Below are 21,336 nucleotides of genomic sequence, written 5' to 3'. Positions count from 1 at the left end.
CAAGCACTCAAGTATTTGCTTATAGGGATCCCAGAAGGAGAAGAAAGAAAAACAAAGAAACTTTATTTAAATAATGGCTGAAAACTTTCCTGACCTGGGAAAGGAAACAGACATCCAGGTCCAGGAAGCATAGTTCCAAACAAGATGAGCCCAGAGAGACCCACAGCAAGACAAAAGTTAAAGATAGAGGCATTCTTGAAGAAAACATGCAAAAAATTACATAAAAAGGAAACCCTATGATACTGCCCTATGATTCCTCATCAGCAACTTTCCAGGCCAGAAGCGAGGGGCAGGACCTCTTTAAAGAATTCTTCGTTTCCTTGAATGGACTCTGCTAACTTCTCCCTTGGAACAGACTCTAGAAGAGCCAGGTATGGTGAGTGGAAGCACCCCAACTGCTCCAGGGCTTTTACTAAAGTCTGTTTCCTGGTCCTTGGGCCACACTCTGGAAAAGCCTGTGGGAAACGTCCCTGCTTCAGCGTCAGCTTGCCAAGATGGAAGAGAGGCCAGGACCAGGCAGATTGGGGCAATAACTGGAAAAGGAGAATACAGCATAGAGCCTCTGAGCAGGCACTGTTTTCATCCAACGACAAAGTTCTTGATCTATTTTTTTTAAAGAGAGAGCATGCAAAGTCGCAAGGAAGCTTGCAACCTAGAATAATTTACCCAGCAAGGAATTGAAGGAGAGCGTTTCCCAGACAAGCAAAAACTAAAGGACTTCATCAGCATTAAACCAGATTTACAAGAAATATTAAAGGGTCTCCTTTAAGTATAAAAGGAAAGGCCATAACCAGAAATAAGAAAACATGAGGGGAAAAAACTCACAGATACATCCAAATATTCAATAAATACAGCAAATCACACATTTAAAAAGCTACTACGATGGTTAAAAGAAAAAAGTATCAAGCTCAACTCAAACTACAATAAGTACTTAGGAGATACACAACACAGAAAGATCTAAAATATGACATCAATAACATAAAGCATGTATAGGGGAGTAAAAATGTAGTCCTTACAGAATATATTCAAATTTAAATATCAATCAGCTTAAAACAGAGTGCTATAAAGAATGACATACATAAACCTACAAAAAAATACACGAAGAGAAAGGAACCTAAACAAAACATTATAAAGAAAAACAGCAAACCACAAGGCAAGAGATCCAGAGAAGAAAGGCACAGAGAACAACTATAAAAACAACTCAAAAACCAGGAGGAGCCCCCTGGGCCACTTTAGACAGCAGAGAGCAGGAGCAGCTCCCTGGGGGAGAGTATGGCAGGCCTCACCCACCGGCTTCTCCGTAAAGTCCAAGGGCCCCATGTTAGAATGGAGCCAATGAGCTTTTCTTTCTGGAGCTTGCTCACTGCCCATAAACACAGCCTGATCTTACCCGTTCCCACTCCTGGAAAACTGAAGCCTAGCCAGGTAGGAGGCAGTCATTAGCCAGCCGTTTTTGACACAATTGGTTCTTTATTCTTTGGAGATACCCCAGGACTCTCCAAAACCAATGAGGATTCAATATTTAGCAACCAAAGAGGAAATGATTTATTTTTTATTTTTTAAATATATATATTTTATTAATTTCAGAGAGGGAGATAGAAACATCAATGATGAGAATCATTGATCAGCTGCCTCCTGCACGCCTTGAGCCCACAACCTGGGCATGTGCATGTGCCCTTGACTGGAGTCAAGCCCAGGACCCTTCAGTCTGCAGGCCGATGCTCTATCTACTGAGCCAAACCAGCTAGGGCTTGGGAAGTGATTTAGATAGACCTGAAAATGTATGTGGAATAATAGCTTGTCTTTCCCCGCCCCCCACCCCCCTCCAAGGGCCATTTCATTTCTAAGCTTTCCTCTAAACCATCAGGTCCAGGCACATCCCACTGGGCCCCACCCCCACCTCTTCCAGTCTTGTGCCCTCATCCCCGATCACCAAAAGGCATCTTGCTGGCCTCCATCTCAAAACCATCCAAACCAATGCACTCATGGTTCACGCTGAAGGTTTTTTGTTGTTGATGTTTTTGCTTGTTTGTTTGATCTAAGAGCCTATAGCGTTGAAGCTCCACAATTTGGAAGGTCATTCTCCGCTGCGTCTGCCAGGCCTGGAGGTGAGCACCGGGCAGCCTGAGCCGGTCTTTACGTGTAAGGCAGAGGAGCCAGCTTTCCCGCAGGTCATTCTGCGGGGCCAGTGGAAAAGGCAAGTGTGAGCGGCAGTTCCAGTTCAAAGGTCAGAGGGCGCACAGCTGCCATTTAGTCACCAAGTCTGGCGCATGGAGACACTGTGGCAGGGAGAGATAAAGCAGGCCCATCCCTCTGGCAAACAGGACAGAAAAAAGGAAAAGGAAAGTCAACAAAGGAAATAAAATCAGGGAGGAGCAGGCATGGTGCATTCCATTCAGCAAGTGCTCTTCCCATAGTGGTCTCCCCACAGGTCCCCCCCTTTCCTGCAGAGGCCGATGTGCCTTCTATACAAGGCCAGGGCTTCAGTCCTGGAAACTGAAGAATCTGAAGAAGGGCTGAGCTGGGAAAGGCTAGAGTTTTCATCCAAGGCAATGGTGCAGACAATTAACAGGCAAATACACAAACCCTGCAGGAAAGAGCTTTTTTTTTTTAAAGTACAAAACACCTTTGCAGGGAGAACAGCGTCCCCGGGCCCCAAAGGCACTGCCAGTCGACTTTAGCAGGAGCATCCACCCTGGGAAACAGTGAAACGGGAACCCCCGATCAACCTGAGAAGTCAACCCAAGTCCCTGCTTCCAGAAGCCACCCGAACCCCGGACCCACACCTGTGGCACCCCCCGAGTCAGTGGGTTTCTAGTCCAGCTTTCTCAGCCAACCAAACCACCATGCGTTTAAATGACCACAGTGATACTTTAAAATTAGATGTGTAAGACCGACAATGTAAGAACTATGACGGGCAGAGACACACGGATGTTACTAACCAAAGGCTGCCTCTAGTGCATTCTTTTTCCTTCAGACAAGAAAATATTTTTAAAAAAAAGAAAGAAAGAAAAAATATTATTTTAGAGGCACACACATACACACATATATTTTTTTCCCTGATATTCAACATCCTTTATGAACTAGGCATGCCCAGTTCTGCTGAACCCTTTAAACAAAAGAAGAAAAAGAAAAGGAGCCACAAACACGTACTAATATACACTTCTGCTACGGGCTGACCAGCTCCAAGGACTTGCACTCTGAACTCTCACACAGCCATTCCCAACGTAAGGCCAGCACCTGACCAAACCCAAAAGTCCAAAGGGTTAGACATCTCGAACGTCCCAGATGCAGGAGAGCAGAATGTCAGAAATCCTCACTACACAGGTGGAGGTCCTTCTTGAGGTTCTTCATAACTTCTGATCTCTCTTACTTTTGTCGACAGTTGCTTTAAGTCAACGTGTTTCTACCCTGTGCCCCTTGGCAAGGCAGAAGCCCTCTTGCGGCGGAGAAAGGGAACATGTTAAAGTGGTGTCCAGAGGGTGGGAGAGGTGGTTCTCCTGCGGTGACATTCTGAGCAGACGTTCGACACACACAAATGTGCCCGAGTTTCATAAATAACGTTTGTTTTGGTTTCAACACCTCGGACAAGACGGCTTCCGGATCCTTCCCGCCCAGGCGCAGCTGACCAGCTTTCCACAGGATGCCAACACGCTGGAAAACAGGTTTTACCTAAAAGAAGAGGAAGAGTGAGTCAGTGCCTTCCTGCAGAGTCCCAGGCCCATTCTGACTCTTCTCTGAATAGTCTCCATCCTGTTGTCACACTCCCCAACCACAGGACCTTTGAACGTGCTGCTGTCTGCAAGGCGAGCTGCATTCCACCAAGTAAGGCCTCCCCTTCCCTCAGCTCCCAGCTCGGCATCCTTTCTTAGTTCCCCACACGGACCCCCTAGCCCACAACCTCTTTTCTCTTTGTATCCCTCCTTCCTAGTACTTCTAGAGCTGTTTATGCCAGAGCTCAGCAAAAAATGTAAATGCTGGGTTTTCTCTCCTTTTTTTTACGCATCTAGATTCTTAAGCAGCACTATAAACTGCATGTGTATGTAGGCAAGAACTGAATAAGTCAGACTCACTTAGCAGTAAATTTCATTGCCACACAGACTTCCTGTCCGCATAGGCTCGCTCCTTACAGACATAAAGCTCAAATGGTTTTAAGATGTGTGATACCGCAACTGAGAACTGCCCCCCAAGTGCCAATATTGCTTTTCAAACAAAATTGCCCCGGAAGGTAGGGGAGGGTGGGGGTAAGGGGGATGCATATAGGCCTAACCAATGGACACAGACAACAGGGGGGTGAGGGCATGAGTGGGGGGGGAGGAAATGAGGAGGCTAATGGGGGGATAAGGACACATATGTAATAACTTAATCAATAAAGAAATTTAAAAATAAAATACATTGAATGGGGGGAAAATTGCCCCATGAGATGCCCACTTTTAACACATGCGCTCAGCCTTCTGCAAGGAGTAGGGCTGGCAGAGCTTTATTCCAACTGGTTTGGGGGTGCCCCTGATGCTGCTGCAGGCCCAGGTCGGATGCCCCAGCATCTGCAGGGAGTCTCCGACTCCTTCCAGGCCTCAGAAGCTCACGCTATCCATCGCCTCTACAGTCCACATACTAATGTTCTGAAGAGTTTCGTTCCCATCCTCAGAAAATGAGGTGGGCACAAGGGCCTTCAAGCCCAACCACTCAAGAGTGTGCTTTGCAACTGAACCCCAGGCCTCAGTCAAGGAATAAGCAAGTCAAGTCTGTTTTCTCCTACTCCCAGCCTAGTCTCCAGGGTCCCCTTGCCGCCGACAGCCATCAAATGCCCTTTGTTCCAAAGACAAGATGCCAGGCATGGCCTCCAGTGATGCAACGGAAATCTTATAGTTTCTAATTAAATTCCCACACGCAGCTCTATCCACAAGAGGTGGGAGGCAGGCGATTGTAGAATACATACCTGCACCCCCACAGGCCACATTTTTTCCAAACCTGAGGAGCAAAGGAGCAGGGGCCTCCCTCCTGGGGGGAGGCAGGGCTGGCAGGAGCAGCGTGTTCTCGAGGCACCGTACCTTTGGGCAGCACTTGTCACCCTGCCGATGCCACCGACCAGACAAGCGGAAGAACGGCGACATCTGCCTTGCCTTAGGGGACGCCCAGCGGGTGTCACAAAAGTCTCCTGTAATAAGCCAGGGATGCAGATGGACCCGAAACATCAGCCACAACTGCATGGGAGGCCAACCAAGCTCCAAACACGTGCAACCAGGATTCGGTCATCTTTTGAAATATGGAGCCATTTCAAAACCTCCAGGTTCTCTCTGTACTCTGCATAGCCACCGTTCCCTCTTTTTTAATTAGCCTTTTTTTAAATATATTTTTATTGATTTCAGAGAGGAAGGGAGAAGGAGAGAGAGATAGAAACATCACTGATGAGAGAGAATCGTGGATCGGCTGCCTCCTGCACGCCCCCTACTGGGGATGGAGCCTGTAACCCCAACATGTGCCCTGACCAGGAATTGAACCGTGACCTCCTGGTTCATAGGTTGATGCTCAAACACTGGGCCACACCAACTGGGCTTAATTAGCCTTTTTAAGTACAGAGTTGGAATCTCATTTTTACAGGTCCCCCCACCAGCAGCAGCACTCTGGCCCTACACTTTGGATGTCTTATCTCATGGATTATAACATCCCTTCTCTCCATTTCCTGCCTGGCTGAGGCTGCAGGAGCTAAGTCTCGAGATATCATCAGGACTACACGCGTATAATAGCAAGAGCCAGGTACTGCCTGGCTGCCCTGGCACCAAAAACATGACCTTCCTCTTCAAATTCACTCATGAAATCACCCAAGGTTACAATCCAGCCACATCCGATTTAAATGTACTATTTCCCAGATAAAAGACAAGAGCTGTGAACACATGATCACGTGTAGACAAGGAAGGTCTCAAAAACACTAAACTGAACATAAAACTGCCCCTGAAATTCATGTTCTTTTCAAACGTATTGACCTGAAAAGTTGTTCGTGGTGTGCCTGCTGTTCAGATGAAAGATGTTCCAAAACAGCATATGTTACATGGTCCTATTTCTGTAGAAAAGAAAATTCCACGTAGGTACTCACACACACTCTAGTGGTTGTTGTGAAGCAGTGAGATTACAGGTAATTTTATTTCCCCTTTTTCTTATCTGGAATACCTATACCACAGACTACACCTGTGATAAGGAAAGCCTCTAAGCCAGTGGTTCTCAACCTTTTGAATGCCGCGACCCTTTAATATAGTTCCTCATGTTGTAGTGACCCCCAACCATAAAATTATTTTCGTTGCTACTTCATAGCAACGGAAATCTTATCAGTTTCTAATTAAATTCCCACAGGCAGCTCTATCCACAAGAGGATAACCCTATCCACAGTTATTTTAACAATAACTCTATCCACAGTTATTTTGCTACTGTTATGAATCGTTATGTAAATATCTGTGTTTTCCGATGGTCTTAGGCTCTACAGCAGGGTCGCCTAAGACCATCAGAAAACACAGATATTTACATTACGATTCATAACAGTAGCAAAATTACAGTTATGAAGTAGCAACGAAAATAATTTTATGGTTGGGGGTCACCACACATGAGGAGCTGTATTAAAGGGTCGCGGCATTTAGAAAGGTTGAGAACCACTGCTAAACAGTCTCTCTAAATGGTCAGTTGTCTTTGAGCCTGAGCACTAGAGTGGTCTTGTGTCTAAGTGATTCACTTCAAGTTCACTGACATCTGGCTATTACTTCAACCAGGAACAGCACAAACTTCTAATGTGAACTACTTGAAGTCCACTTCTTCCCAACACCAGGGAGGCAGGGTAGTGCCCAGCCATGATAAGGAAAGCCTGTGGGAGGCAGCTAGAGTAGATAAAGTTACAGAATAAACATTCCAGGAAAGACGGCTGAGAATGAATGACTAAATATTCAACAGAAGTTAGGGAAAAGAACAGAACACACCCAACGAAAGCTTAAGGAAGAGAAGAAGAAATCAATTGAAAATGGCAATATATTAAAGAGGATCAAAGAAGCTGAAGTTTGTTCTTTGTATAGATGAATAAAATTAAACTTCCAGCAAGCTGGATCAAGAAAAAGGAGAAAAGGCAATTGTAATCACTGTTAAGGATCAAAATGGACCATGACCACACATTACAAAGATTAAAAAGATGAGAATAAGAAAATGTTGTATGCCCAGCCGGTGTGGCTCAGTGGTTGAGCATCAACCCACACACGAAGAGGTCACTGGTTCCATTCCCAGTCAGGGCACATGCCAGGGTTGTGGGCTCAATTCCTAGTAGGGACGTGCAGGAGACAGCAGGTGGATGTTTCTCTCTCATCGATGTTTCCATCTCTCTCTCCCTCTCCTTCCTCTCTCACTCTAAAAATCAATAAAAAAACTTATTTTTTTAAAAAGAAAGAAAACATTGTGAACAACTTTAGGACAACACATTTGAAAACTTAGATGAAAGAACAAAATCCAACCCATCAGAACTGACCCAAGAAAAAATAAAGACTAGATAGTCCTATAACTGTTCAAAGAACTGAACATCAACAGTTTTTTTAAATCTTTGCACAAAGAATGTATCAGGCTATTCCCGGCAAACATAACCAAATAGCGTAGCAGTTTTTATTTATTTCAGAAAGAGGAGAGGGGGAGAAACATCAATGATGAGAGAGAATCACTAATCAGCTGTCTCCTGCACGTGCCCCACAGGGGATTGAGCCCGAAACCTGAGCATGTGCCCTGACCGGAATCTAACCATGAACTCCTGGTTCATGGGTCAATGCTCAACCACTGAGCCACACCAGCCAGGCCAGACTACCAGTCTTTAGACGACAATACTACTTGTATCCATGTACTCAAGAAAGGGCCCCCTTTTCCAACTTACACTCAAGAAAGAGCCTGCATATAGAATTTCTGGACAGGCTGTAACTATATTTCTTTGTTGAGGATTTTTTCTTACTTAGTGAGATCTGAGGCTACCACAAAAATGGCTCAGTGTATCACAGTGCCCACAAAGTGGTTTTGGTCACCAAATATGGATGAAATTATTTTATTCAGTGGCTCAGAATCAAAACAGCACGTTGGTCCACTTAAACCATCAAGTGTTCTTACTGTACCCTACCCACTGGCCTGCGGGTGCAGCAGACCCTTTTTATTGTGACTAATGAGGAGGACATAGTTTTCTTCACATTACGAGTTATTTCTATGCATTGAATGTGCAGATAAAATGGCTTAGCAATAAAATCAGTACAATCACTAAAATGGCTTAGCAATAAAATCAGTACAATCACTAACTTTCTTATGTGTATATTATTTTGTAGTATAAATATTACTTATTCTTCTCAAAGGGTGCTGCTCTTCACCAAAAATGTAAGTTCTAGCTAATGATTTGTTCCCCACTCTGCTATCTATAACCAATCTGTGCTTTGTTTCTGTCTCCTAGGTGGGATTCATTGACAAACTATTTCCAATATCAGTAATGTATGTAAATATGGTAATACAGTCGTTTTTTTAGACATAGAGTCTAAGAAAATAGTATTTTTAAAGCAGATATGTCTCAAAATATAAAATACCTGAGAATACCGAATAAAAATGTACAATACATTTATGGATAAATTTTTGAAAGTACTGAAAGACATTTTTGAAAATATCTTAAAAAAAAAAAATGGAAAGACATTTCATGTACAACTGATTTTCCCTAAACTGATGAATCGAGTCCATACAGCTCTAATCAAAATCCCACACATTGTTTTGCTGAGTCAGGAGGGCCAAGGGCTAAGTAGTGCCAGGGAGAAGGCAGGGAGGTGTGGGCAACTTCCCTGCCAGGTGTGGGAAAGCTGTGTGTGATGGTCAATTCCCTGTGTCCACGTGACTAGGTCACACGGTGCCCAGATATCTGCTCGCACAGTACTCCGGGCATGCCTCGGAGGGTGTTCTGGGTGAGATGAACAACTACATCCACAGCCCGAGGAAGGCAGACTTCCCTCCCCACTGCGGGCAGGCCTCGCCTAATCCGCTGGAGGCCTGAATGGAGCAAAAGGCTGAGTAGGAGCATTCACTCTCTCTACCGGACTGTTTTTGAGGTGGGACATTGGTCCTCTCCTGCCCTGGGACTGGAACTTACACCTTGGGCCTCCATAATAAATCTCTTTCTATATATAGATATAAGATTATTGTCTCTGTTTCTCTGGAAAGCTCTGGGGGGCGGGGAGGGATCAGGATTGGGTCCAGCCTGGATTTGTGTCTCACCTTTGCCACTGATAATTGAGACCCAGGGCAAGCAACATCCCCTCTCTAGACCCCTGAGCCCTCATGTCTAAACTACATTCACCCCCAGCTCCCACGCTGAGAATCCTACATAGCTGAAGTCTATCTCCAAAGGATCGGAAAACCACACTGTACCCCTGAAGTCACCACATCATTCCGACTTTGCTACAGGCCGCCTTGGGAAGTGCACCTGGCTTGGGAGCTCATTGGTGAAGTCCATGCAAGGAGTAGCCCCCATTCCCACCCCATGCTCTCGGGATTCCATTTAAGAGGCTGAGAAATCTCCATTTGTGTTCACGGCGACTGGCAGATGGGGTTGTTCAATCCAAGCCCCGCACAGCAAGCACATGGCCAACTTCCTGTCTGAAATTCAGTCCTCCCTCTCCTCCTGTAAAGCTGACTTTTCAGTGCTCACATTTGGGGAAAGTGAGGAATAACCATTTATCTGTAAGGATTCCCTGTTGGCTTTCTGGGTGCCGTGTAGGGATGAGAGCAGCTCCCCCCCATAAGCAGCACATCCCACGGTCAAACACTTGAACAGAGAACAAGGACGCACGCCTGGCCTTGCGGGGTTTTCAAAGGTGACCCCTCTCACCGCCCAAGCCCGGGAGCCCAGAGCAGCTGCTGTCCCCACCCGCACCTGTATTTGATGTCAAATACTGTGGAGTCTTCATCCTCATCATCCTCTTCATTCAGCGGGGCCATTTCCACGCGCTCAGCCGGGGTGGTGATGATGTCATACTTGCGGGTCTTCTTCAACCTCTTTCCGGACCTGGAAGAGAGGGGCATTCCTGAGGACTCCACCATCCCCTGAGGCAAACCACGCACTGTCCCCAGCCTGGGTCCCAGGCCCTGGCGGATACCCCGGCTCCTGCACTTTCAGCCATGGGACCTCGGTAACCCTTGTGGTCCTCACCCACACAACAGCGATGATCATAGCTGCCCTGAGCACTGAAAAACCCAGGAACCAAGAGGAATAAAAGGAAATCCATGATGCACAAAAGACCAAAATGTTCAGTGAGGGCAGGACCCAGCTCTGCACTTGCACGGGCATGAAGCACCCCGTCCCCTCCCCCCTCATCCCCTGCCCGGCCCTGTGGCATTGGAAGGTCACTGCTCCAAGCACAGGGGGCACAAGCTGGCATTAAGAGGACTGCCCTATGGGCCATCGGGTGGGATTTGGGTCAGAGTCTGGCCACTTTGTCCCCGTGTGGTCATGGGCAAGTGAGTTCATCTCCCTAAGCCTCCCTCTCCGCATAAATAAAATGGGATAAGAATAATGTGTGTCCCTCACAGGCGAGGGGGATGACATGAGATGATGCATGTAACAGGCCTACACACAGGAGGCTCTTTGCAAAATGACTGTGAGTAAATATAACCAGCAAATAGAAGAGCTGCAGCCTCTCCGGTACGGCCGGGACTTGTAAAAAGGAGTCAATATTGGCTCCATCAGGAGGATTTATGAGGTTGCTGAGTGACAGCACGAAGCTTTTACCTCTGAAATCACAGAGGACCACGGCAGGCCATGGGGAAAGAGCTGAGACCAGGCCTGCGTCCTCCAGCATCAGTCTCTCTGCATGAAGGAGGCAGCGTTTGTGGGGGAATGGCTGAGCGCTCAGGATGCCACTGGGAACACTGCCGCTGTGATGACTGCTGATGCCCTTTGCATTCATTTCTCCACTATCTGGACTCTTTCCCAAATGCCTTGCCTTCTCTGGTGTCTTTCTTTTTTTCTTTCTTTTTTTTTTTTTAATATATTTTTATTGATTTCAGAGAGGAAGGGAGAGGGAGAGAGAGATAGAAACATTAATGATGAGAGAGAATCAGTGATCGGCTGCCTCCTGCACGCCCCCTACTGGGGATCGAGCCCACAACCCGTGCATGTGCCCTTGTCCAGAATCGAACCCGGGACCCTTCAGTCCACAGGCCGACGCTCTATCCACTGAGCCAAACCAGCCAGGGCCTGCCTTTTCAAGTCTAGTCAATATGGCCCCTGGCCACAATTCTCCTCCCCTGGAACAAGGTCTCATTACCCCAGGAGGCCTCAACAAAGTGATGGCAACTGGCGGTTTTCAGTAAGTGTCCTCGCGGCCCTCACAGGAACAGGCCAGACCAGCAGTGTTCTAGAAGAGACAAAGGGTCCCTCCGCTGGAGCCAAAACACACATTTCTAACAAGTCAGGGGAGAAGTTCAGCATTCTTTTATTCTGAAATGCAATCCGAAAGCCAGGGGGTTGTTTACTCAAAGGCCCGCTCAACAGCTGGTGAGCAGCAGGTTCCCAGGGAACGCTGGCAGGCACCGTCCACGCACACAGAGGCGGAGGGAGCGGCGCTCAGCTGACCAGCTGGAGAGGGGCCTTCCTTCCTCGCCCTCCCCACAGAGAGAAACAAAACTAAACAAGCCCATCACGGTTGTGACTGGAAGTTCAATTTGGGGGTGTGGTGGTCAGATCCACAGACGGCACGTCTAGAGATCGGGGTTCAGATCTCGGCTCTGCAATTCCTTTGTCTCGGTTCCTCTGAGCAAGTCACTCACCCCGACCTCTATCCAACACGGCTCCGTGAACACAGGTGTCTGCGACCTCCCAGGTGCCCCCAGCAGCGTCACCACCCCTCCCCCCTGCCCTGGAGCTGCCCCTCCGCACCATGCTGGGGCCCCTCTGCTCCACCACCAGCACCCCGTCAAGCGAAATGACTCCCACAAACCCCAGAGCCCCATAAGCCCAGAAACCAGTGAAGCGGGCAGGTGTGGCATAAACATTAGGACAAACATGGTGACGTTGGCCAGCTGGCAGCCAGCTCCCCGTCCTGGAGGCCAGGAGCTACGAAGGGCGGCGCCACAAACCCAGCTTCCGCACCTGACTGTCACGTGGGGCAGAGAGAGGCCCAGCGTTTCCAGAATCTTCCACTCGTCAAGAAAAGCAGGAGACTCCCAGTTTTTAAGTGTTCTCGGCTACCTTGCTAAAATCACTGCGCAGATCAAAACAAAACCATAAAAACTTATCTGGGGGCCATCGGTTTGCAGCCTCTGACTCCGTTTCCTGGCCATGGTGTATTGGTCATGCGTGCCAAGCATGAGTGCCATTGAATAATTCAGCTACAGCCATGAGGCCGGAGAGAGGGGCTGATACACAAGTTCAGCCAAGGTCCCCGCCGCTATTTATACACCCGAGGTGCTTCCCTCCCCTCTTGGGCACTGTCTGTCCCCTCGGGATTAGCAAAGGGCTACCTCGCTGATTGACCCCAACACCTGTGTCTAGCACACAACACGCAGTGTGCCCAGTAGGGCTCATGCTTCATGTATGATCACACAACACGGGCCAGGCAGCCACACAAAGCTCAATTACAAGGCGTGGGGCTTTCCTCCATACCACGGCAGCCCCCACCTGCTCCCACCCCTGTTTCTCTTTCCCTCTCTCAGCGCCTGAGGGCCAGACCACCTCTCGTTCTTCTAAGATGAAATGATCACACCCGGGGTTGACCTGTCTGAGGAGCCACATGAGATGTGGCAACAGCAATGCCCGAGACCTGTTCCTCCAGCTCTCAAGTGTGTGTGCCAAGGGCTGGTCCACTTCGCTCTGTGTGCGCTGCCAGCTGAGGAAAGCCAGGCTTGGAGCGAGGAAGGAAGCCTCTAGGGGCAGCGGCAAGATGACCAAGGGACTCTCTGGTGGACCCAGGGGACCCGACACAGCCTGGAAACCATGGTCTCACTGTGCTTTGGGGCACACGGCATAAGTGATCCGTTCGGCATCTACTTGTCCCTGGCACAGGTCAGTTCTTGCCACCACTACCCCCACTTCAGGGCTAGTTACTTCTCAGAGGAAGCCCCCAAATTGTCCACCTCAAGCCCAGATGTCCAGCTGCATGGCTAGCTTTTCCCCCAATTCAAATCTTAGTCAAACAACCAAAAATGACCTCCTTAAAAAAATGGCCTCCTGATGTCAAACGAACTCAACAGTCCCTCTCCAAGTCAGGGAAAGGGACTGAGTCTTCCAACCATGGCTCTGCCCAAAGCTCCAATTTATTAAAATAATACTAATATGCTAATGAGCAATAACGAAAAACACTTCAGAATGGTAACTTTCCCCAAATCTTAACAGTATTAAGCTTTTATATTTTCTCCTGACTTTTATTATTTGTTTTAACTTATCTTCACTGTTGAAAGTATTACAGATGTCCCTTTTTCTTCCCCCATTGACTCTCTCCACCCCCCACCTGCTCCACCCCCAGGCCTTCACCACACTATTGTCTGTGTCCAGGGGCTATGCATATATGCATATATTAACTCTTACTCTTATTACAAATGTCCGTACAAACTTGGGGGAAATTTGGGGGTTCCAGGCTAAGCAGGAAAGTTTTTGTTCCTTTTCAAAGACCTGGCCGAGTAAAATAACTAGGCTTCCGTGCTTCCAACATCTGCAGGACACCGTGGCGTGCATCTTTGCCACCGATGCATGTGCGACAGCTGGCCAATGTCAGCTCAGCTAGAATCTGTGTTCCTCTCCATTCGCCAGGAAGCACCAAAACAAACCCTCCTTTCGGATCAGAGATTTTACAGAGCTTTTGAAATAAGAGGTGGCTGGGCACGGAGCCAACAGAGATCTGGGAGAAACGTGGCGGGAGCCGGAGAGCTGGGAGGCTCGCCAAGACGGGGAAAGGTTCCCCAGGAGGATAGCAAAGTTGTGGTTTCAGGTGGTGACTTGTCTCCTCCGTCTTTGTAAGACACCGGAAAGCCGAGTTCCATCCCCGCAGATCTCAGAGGGTAAAGTTAGACCTAAGAGGCCAAAGGGACTGAGAACAGCGGCCACTGGCGAATGTGCTGTTCCTGAATCCATGCTACCCCAGCAGATGCTCTGACATAAAAAACTGGAGGGATCAGCCCTGGCCAGTGTTGCTCAGTAGTTAGAACGTTGGCCCATGCACTGAAGGGTCTTGGGTTCGATTTCTGGTCAATGGCACGTACCTGGGTTGCAGGTTTGATCCCCGGCCCCAGTAGGGGATCATGCGGAAGGCAATCAATTGATGTGTGTCTCTCACATCGATGTTTCTCTCTCTCTCCTCTGTCTCTCTTCCCCTCCCTCTCTCCTTTCCACTCTCTCTGAAAATTATTGGAAAAAACCTCCTCAGGTGAGGATTAACAACAACAACAAAATGGGGGAATGGAAGTTTCCTATCCACTAGACACAGCCTCTTAGTTGCTTCCCTTCCAGCTCTCAGAAGCATGTCAAGGAACAACATGAGGGGTGGGGGAATGGCTTCACTGTGAACTGGGCAGAACTGCACATACAAAACACACACGTACACACGCGTACTCTGGCCAGAAGGGCACTCTGCCATCAAACTGCTGTCCCTCCTTCCCATTTTGTCGCATCTTAAAGTAGTTTTCCTTAATGATTAAAATACGGGAAAAAGATCTAAATGATTGTGCAGATGGATTAACCCTTTGCACTCGCTTGCTTTTTTCTCGATTCCTTTATTCTACTCGGGATTTAATTTTTTAAATACCCCAGATTTTACAAAGCGCGGCAGTAGAATAAAAAACTGGAGTTTCTTTTCATACAAACTTATTTATTTGGATTTTTTATATTTCAAATTATTGATACATTCAGTAACTCTCACACTCGACATCCGAGTGCAAAAGGTTAATAAGTATGGGGAGAGATGAGACGGCTACTCAGCCTCATCAGAAACTGGGGAAATGCAAAACAAAGCAACGAGATAGCCAATCACACTCATTGTGTTGGAAAACCTTAGCAAGTCTGATGATACTAATGTGTTGAACATGATGGGAGAACCTGAGAACCCACCCACAGGCACTGCAGATGGGAGGGTAAAATAGTGTAGACTCAAGCGCATCAAGTATGTGTACCCCGGGACCTGGAAATCCCACTCATAGGTGAACACGACAATGCTCTTCAGGGGGACACGTCCAGGGATGCAGCAAGGAGCTGAGTGTATGGATGGGGAGAAATAACGAATAAATATCCGTTTTAAGGAAATTCAATGTGGAAATGTATCATGAATAATAAAGATGTCATAAATAATCTACACATGCACATGTACCATGCACACACGTACATAGATTTCTTTGCACATTCACATACATAATTTATTTAAACAAACTATCCTAAACATGTGGTTTATAACCTGTTCCATTCAACAATATATAGTATTGTAGCAACACCATCATTTTTAACAGCCATATAGTATTCCAGTGTGTAAGGATTACCATAATTTCTTTAACCAATGCCCAATTGCTGCAAACTTAGGTCTATTTAAACCTTTTGCCATCAAACACAACTGCTCTGAATTCCATTGCCCATGTATCCTTGCTTCTTCTCCTAATTAATACATTTAGAAGCGAAGGCTCTGTATCACAGTGAAAAATGTGTGTGCCTTAGGAATGGAATTGCTTGGTTAAAGATTTTTTTTCCCACTGCAATACACATTCTTTGCTTCTAATTTTAACAGTTTCCTTGGATCCACATTTTTTCTGTTGTCTGGCAAAGTGACTCCTTCAGGGAAAACAGACAAATAGGCCAGGACTGCCACTTTATAAACAAAAATGCTACACCCTTCCTCCCTTATCTACATCGTTATGAAAAGGAATGTCCGCCATTCAAACAAATTGCTACCTTACAGGTTTCCGGCATCAGCCACGCATCTAGTTAGAGAGGACATTCTGAGAAGCATCAGCAAATGCAAACTACTTAGAAGTTCAACATTCATTTGCTAAAAATATCTTTATGAGATGGCAGCTTGTGCCTGGAGCCACAGTAGGTGTTGGAGAGACCAACGATGAAGGCCCAGGCCTGCCCTTGGGAGCCCTCAGCCTCCTGTGGCAAAGGGACATGTTAGTGACTCTCCTGACTCCGCAGGAAACCCAAATCTCCAGTGTGCTCTGGGAGCACTGGTGGGCCCTGGCAGGGGAGGGTTCTCGCAGGAGGCAACGCAAGAGGGCAAACAGCAAGGAGCTGGCGAAGGGACTCCAGGCAGAGGGTCGGAGTGGGGCAGGACACGCAGGCCTGAAGGGCTGGAACAGCGGGCAGAAGCGAGAAGGGACTCAGGAGGGAGGCAAGGCCCTGGTCACGAAGAGCCAGCCTGCCCACATGCTAAGCAGAGGGGCGATGGTGGGAGCAGGGACAAGGCTGGTGGCAGAAGACAAGGGCTGCGGCTCAGAGACAAAGCAGGGATTCGGGGGTGCAGAAGCGCTGGCAGGTGGAGAAGTTTCCGTGGGTGGAAGGGCTGGGGCACAGGTGAGATTGCCTCAGGGTGACGGGGCGGAATGGCCAGGAGTGGGAACTGCCTGCTAAGAAGCTGGGGCGGGGGGCAGGTGAGAGGGATGCCCAGCCAGTGCGCAGGCCTTCTGGAACCTGTGGACTGAGCCTGCAGCGACCAAAGGGGGAAAGGTCACGCCCAGACCACGGAGCAGTGCGATGGGGCACAGCGCTGCCTTAGCCACAGACGTGTAGAGTGTTCTAGAATCGCACAGGTGACTCATGCCCTACCCAGAGATACAACTGTCTCTGTGCCAAGGAGCCCATGGGGACTGGGTAGCAGCCAGGCCCTTCCCAGCTGCAAATGCCATGAGTTCCTGTCTCCATCTGAAACCAGTTCCAATCTACATCCTGTCCACCTGGTAGCTCACCCCAAGACTACCTTCTCGGGAAGAGAAGGCAGATCATGTCCATCACTGGCTTCTCTGTGGAGCCGGAACCTTCTCCCAACACTCCGCACCCAAGCCAATGAGGACCCATCCCGGCCAGGCCTGAGTGCTGCTCTCCCTCCCAAGCTCCCGCTCCGGGCCCTCACATCTGGCCGCATGCTGCTTGCTTTTCTCTCCCACTCCTGGATAACAAGGAGCAGACGGGCAAAATAGTTCAAATGCCTTCCTGAAAAGTCCACCGCCTTCTGGGCTCAGCGGCCTGTTTGCAGCTAAACGTTTCCAACCTCCAGGCTCAGAGTTGCTCTAGGCATCAACGTTCACCCCACCTGAACCATCAGGGAATCAGGCTAACGGAGCGTTGCTGGATGCCAGGCCGGAGGGCTATGGAGACACTGGGCTGTCTCTAAGTATGGGAACTGGACACTACACCCAGCCCCCCAGCACAGCAGGAGAAGGGTTGTATGGAGGCTGAACGAAGGCTAGGACTGGGGGAGGCCAGAAACGGAAGCCAGGGCCTCACGTGGTTCAGCCATATAGTATTCCAGTGTAAGGATTACCATCTGGGGAGAACCATGGGGCCGGGCCTTGTTGGCTGCGTGCAGTCTAGGCAGGTGTGAAGCGGAAACGGCCGGCCCAGGAGTGGAAACGCACAAGCCATCACCGTGGAGTATAGGAAGAGGAGGCTCGGGAGGGCTGACGGCCGCAAGGCGCGCTGGTTTCAGTTTGTTAAGGGCCCCACGTGCAATGCCCAGGGGATGGCTGCAGGGAGGTTTGTCAGCAGAGGCCTGGGCAGTGGGGAAGGCCGGGGTCCAGAGGGGGACAATCCAATTCCCACCTGAGGGGACCAGCACTGTGAGGAACATGGCCAAAGCCAGGGCACAGGATGGTGGGGTGGACGGGGGGCCACAGTTCCCCCTTTTCCATTTTCTTAGGTCCACTGCCACGTAATCCTACAGACCCACAAGGAAACACCTTGACTCAAAGTCACACCACAACTGCAAACCTATAGTAACGCCCCCTCCGGGTCTGGTTTCTGCTCCTGCTGCTGCAAATGCTCCCGAGGGGAGAGCAAGCCCCTGGCCCCAACCCGCCAACAGCTGATCAAACACCCAGCACACTGTGTACACTGGAAGGGGAGGGACTGGCCGTGAGTAATGATACACACACATACACACCCACATTACCCAGCAGCCTGCCGGAGTAACAGGACATATTTGCTTCCTTTCCTTCAAAGACAGGGTTTCCCAGGCACGGGGGGGAGGAGAGGGGGAATATGCCCCTTGCCTCCACTGCTGCCTTCTCCATCTCCCTGCTCCAGGCACCTGGACATCCTTCCCAACTTCCCAGATACTTTCTCCTTGAACTTGAGCAACCTACAAAAGCCTCTCCAAGATCCCTTATGCCCATGGAATCTGAACCAACTCCGTCAGGTAGGAGCACAGTAGAGTTGTCCATATCCCGCACTAACAGAAAGTACCGAGGCCACCAGGAGTCACCAAGCATCCTTGGGGCGCAAAGCGCACCCCCAACAGGCCTCCTGCAGACATCCCCATATGCTAGATACTTCTTCCTTTAGCGACACAAGGAAGGAAAAGGAAAAAAAAAGGCAGGTTGGGGGTGCGGGAGCCGCAGAGGAAAGAAAGGATAGAAGATTGAAGTCAGACAGACCTGGCTGCAAATTCTACCTCCACCCCTGAGTTTACTTGGATAAGCCACCGTGCCTGGCAGGAGAATTTATCCTCATCTGTGAAACGGGTATAAAAATAAATTCCGTGTAAGGTTATCAAAAATCGGAGCGCTGTTGTTGGTGCTCTGCATTCACAGAGAGTTCAAGGGAATTCAATATTTATATGTATATAGTTAAGAGAGGAGAAATTTCCTAAAATGTTACCAGGGAAACCAGGCGAGCGCACCCCCGCGGGGCGGCGTAGGGAGCGGGGTAGGAGCACAGCGGACGCCTAGGTGGAGCCGAGCCCGCATTCGGAGCATCTGTGCGCGCAGGTGGCGGTGGCGCGGACGCGGTCACGGCCGGTAGGCGGTGCAGGGGGCCCCGCGGGGGAAGGAAAGGGGCGACGGGACCCACCTGAAGACGCGCAGCAGCAGGCAGGCGATGAGGAAGGCGGTGAAGGCGCACGCCACGATCACGGCCGCCTTCAGGGTGGGCAGGTCGCGGAGCAGGCTGGAGATGCGGGTCACCAGGGCGTCGCCGCTGCTGTTGGAGCTGCCGCCGCCGCCTGTCACCGTCGCCTCCCCAGACCCGGTCCGGGTGGTGTTCACAGGCCGGGAGCCGGGCGGCGGGTGCTGGGGCTGCGGCACCGCGACGACCGGGGCACGGCTCGCGCGGGCAGCGGGCGCGGCCAGGAGCGCGAGCAGCAGCGGCAGCAGCGGCGCGGCGCGCATGGTGCAGGCGGGCGGGGCAGGGCGCGCAGCTGAGCCCGGGTCCCGCACCCGCGCCGAGGCCTGCACCCCAGATCCCGCTGCCGAGGCGGCTGCGCGGTGTTTGGCAGGAAACTGCGGCGCCCGGAAGAGCCCGCGCCGCCGCCGCCGCCGCCACTAACACGTTGCACGGAGCCATTCGACTGGCCGCGGCCCCACGTGGGCGGGGCAGGCCACCAGCCGGGGTGCGGGCTGCGCTCCGCTCGCTCACGCGCGGCCCCGGTCACGCTGAGGACCTAGAATCCCTGGAAGAAGTAACAACGGCCAGGCTAACATTTAATCCTACAGCCCCTTTAGGAGACAAGTATTTCTATTGTTCTCATTTAGTAGCTGATTTAGGACCCCGAGGGCCAGACTAAGAATCCAAGACTATGTGACCTGGAGGTAAGCCCCCACTCCACAGGTGGGACTCCGACGCCTGTAGTGAAGTGGGGTGCGCCACGCCCTATGCATTGCATACATTTCAGTATCTCCCCGTTTTCCCTCTTTCTGTCAAAAGTTCTTTATCTCATGGCTTCAGGCATTTTGCACCTCTGCTTATGCACTGGGCTGGGCGGTGAGTTTCGGCATTCATAACTGCGCTGTGGACAGCAACTGGGGCATGACTAGTCTCCCGCCCAGGCTGAAGTTTCAGACCCCAGGGAGTAACTGCTTGGCTGACTCCTGTGCAAGCTAAATGGTAAGTGAAGGTTCTAGTGTGAGGCCCAAGGTGGGATCTGAGGGCGAGCAGAGTGCTTTCCTGGAGCACTTTCTAAGCACACTGAGGGCGGCAGGTTCCACCTTTCACTGGCTTCTGATGGGACCCTCCAATGGTGGAGTGGGTAAGCAGAGAAACACACGTGACAAGGACTCACTGACCTTAAACAGCTCACTCCTGAACCTGCTAAAGAAAAAGGCAGATAATAGCCCTAGCCGGTTTGGCTCAGTGGATGAAGCGTCGGCCTGCGGACTCAAGGGTCCCGGGTTCGATTCCAGTCAAGGGCATGTACCTTGGTTGCGGGCACATACCCAGTAGGGAGTGTGCAGGAGGCAACTGGTCGATGTTTCTCTCTCATCGATGTTTCTAACTCTCTATCCCTCTCCCTTCCTCTCTGTAAAAAATCAATAAAATATATTTTTAAGAAAAAGAAAAAGGCAGATAGTAAAGATTGTGGAGTGTATTGGTTAGCTACAATGCGTAACAAATTACCCCACAACTTCACAGCTTAAAACAGCACACATACATTACCTCACCGTTGGTGTGGGTCAGGAACCTGATCATAGCTTAGCTGGGCCCTCTGCTTCAGGGACTCTCACACGGGTGCAAGCAAGGTGCCAGCTGGGGCTAGGGTCTCACCTGAATACTCGAATGGGGAAGGGCCTGCTTCCACGCCCAATCAGTGGCTGATGGCCAGACTCAGCTGTCCACAGGCTATTGGCCATAGGTCCTTACCATGTGGGTTTTTCTGACATTGCAGCTTGCCTCATCAAAAGGGGCAAATCTATAAGGCAAAAGAGAGTCTGCTAGCAAGAAAGAAGTCCTTATCTTATGAAACCCAATCATAGACATGACATCCCAACACCTTTGCTATATAGAGGGTGTCCCCCAAAAAATGTATACACACTTTTAACTGCTGATAGCTCAATTGGTATTTCTTTCTTTTCAGATTTAACCCATTGAAGTTAATAATTATTCAAAGTGTGTATACATTTTTGGGGGACACCCTGTATATTCTCTTGGTTAGAGACAAGTCATAGATCTTGTCCACACTCAGGAGAGGGATTTGACAAAGCTGTGACTATCAGGAAAAGGGGATTCTTCCAGCATCTAAGCAGGTGGTGACCACTATAGGTACTACATTTTTATTTCATGAAATGAACAATAATCAGGTTATCAGAAGTCATCACCCAGGAAGTGCTACCTAAAATGCACATGGCTTATTTGAGCATGCTCTGGTGGTGAGAAATTTGGACAAGTCACAT

The 21,336-nt window shown here is 49.5% G+C and overlaps 1 protein-coding gene across 3 annotated transcripts in view; it reads right to left on the bottom strand.

The window, feature by feature from the left end:
* Positions 1–509: 509 nt before the first annotated feature.
* Positions 510–21,336, bottom strand: part of FAM174B (family with sequence similarity 174 member B) — a 37,189-nt gene continuing 16,362 nt past the window's right edge. Inside the window, exons 2-4 of one of the 3 annotated variants that reach the window (XM_079763936.1) lie at positions 19,022–20,855; positions 9,914–10,045; positions 510–3,672 (exon numbers count right to left, since the gene is read on the bottom strand). In XM_079763936.1, coding sequence (XP_079620062.1) covers positions 3,669–3,672; positions 9,914–10,045; positions 19,022–19,338 — 453 coding nt within the window. In that variant the 5' untranslated portion in view covers positions 19,339–20,855 and the 3' untranslated portion in view covers positions 510–3,668. Of the gene's footprint in view, positions 3,673–9,849; positions 10,046–19,021; positions 20,856–21,336 lie in introns of those variants that run through there. The other 2 variants (XM_079763935.1, XM_079763934.1) reach the window with 2 other exon arrangements.

This window comes from Cnephaeus nilssonii (assembly GCF_951640355.1).
Source record: "Cnephaeus nilssonii genome assembly, chromosome: 24".
In the NCBI taxonomy this organism is placed as follows: Eukaryota; Metazoa; Chordata; class Mammalia; order Chiroptera; family Vespertilionidae; genus Cnephaeus; species Cnephaeus nilssonii.
Note: the sequence above shows the minus strand (reverse complement) of the source record. Positions and strands in the feature narration are given on the sequence as shown.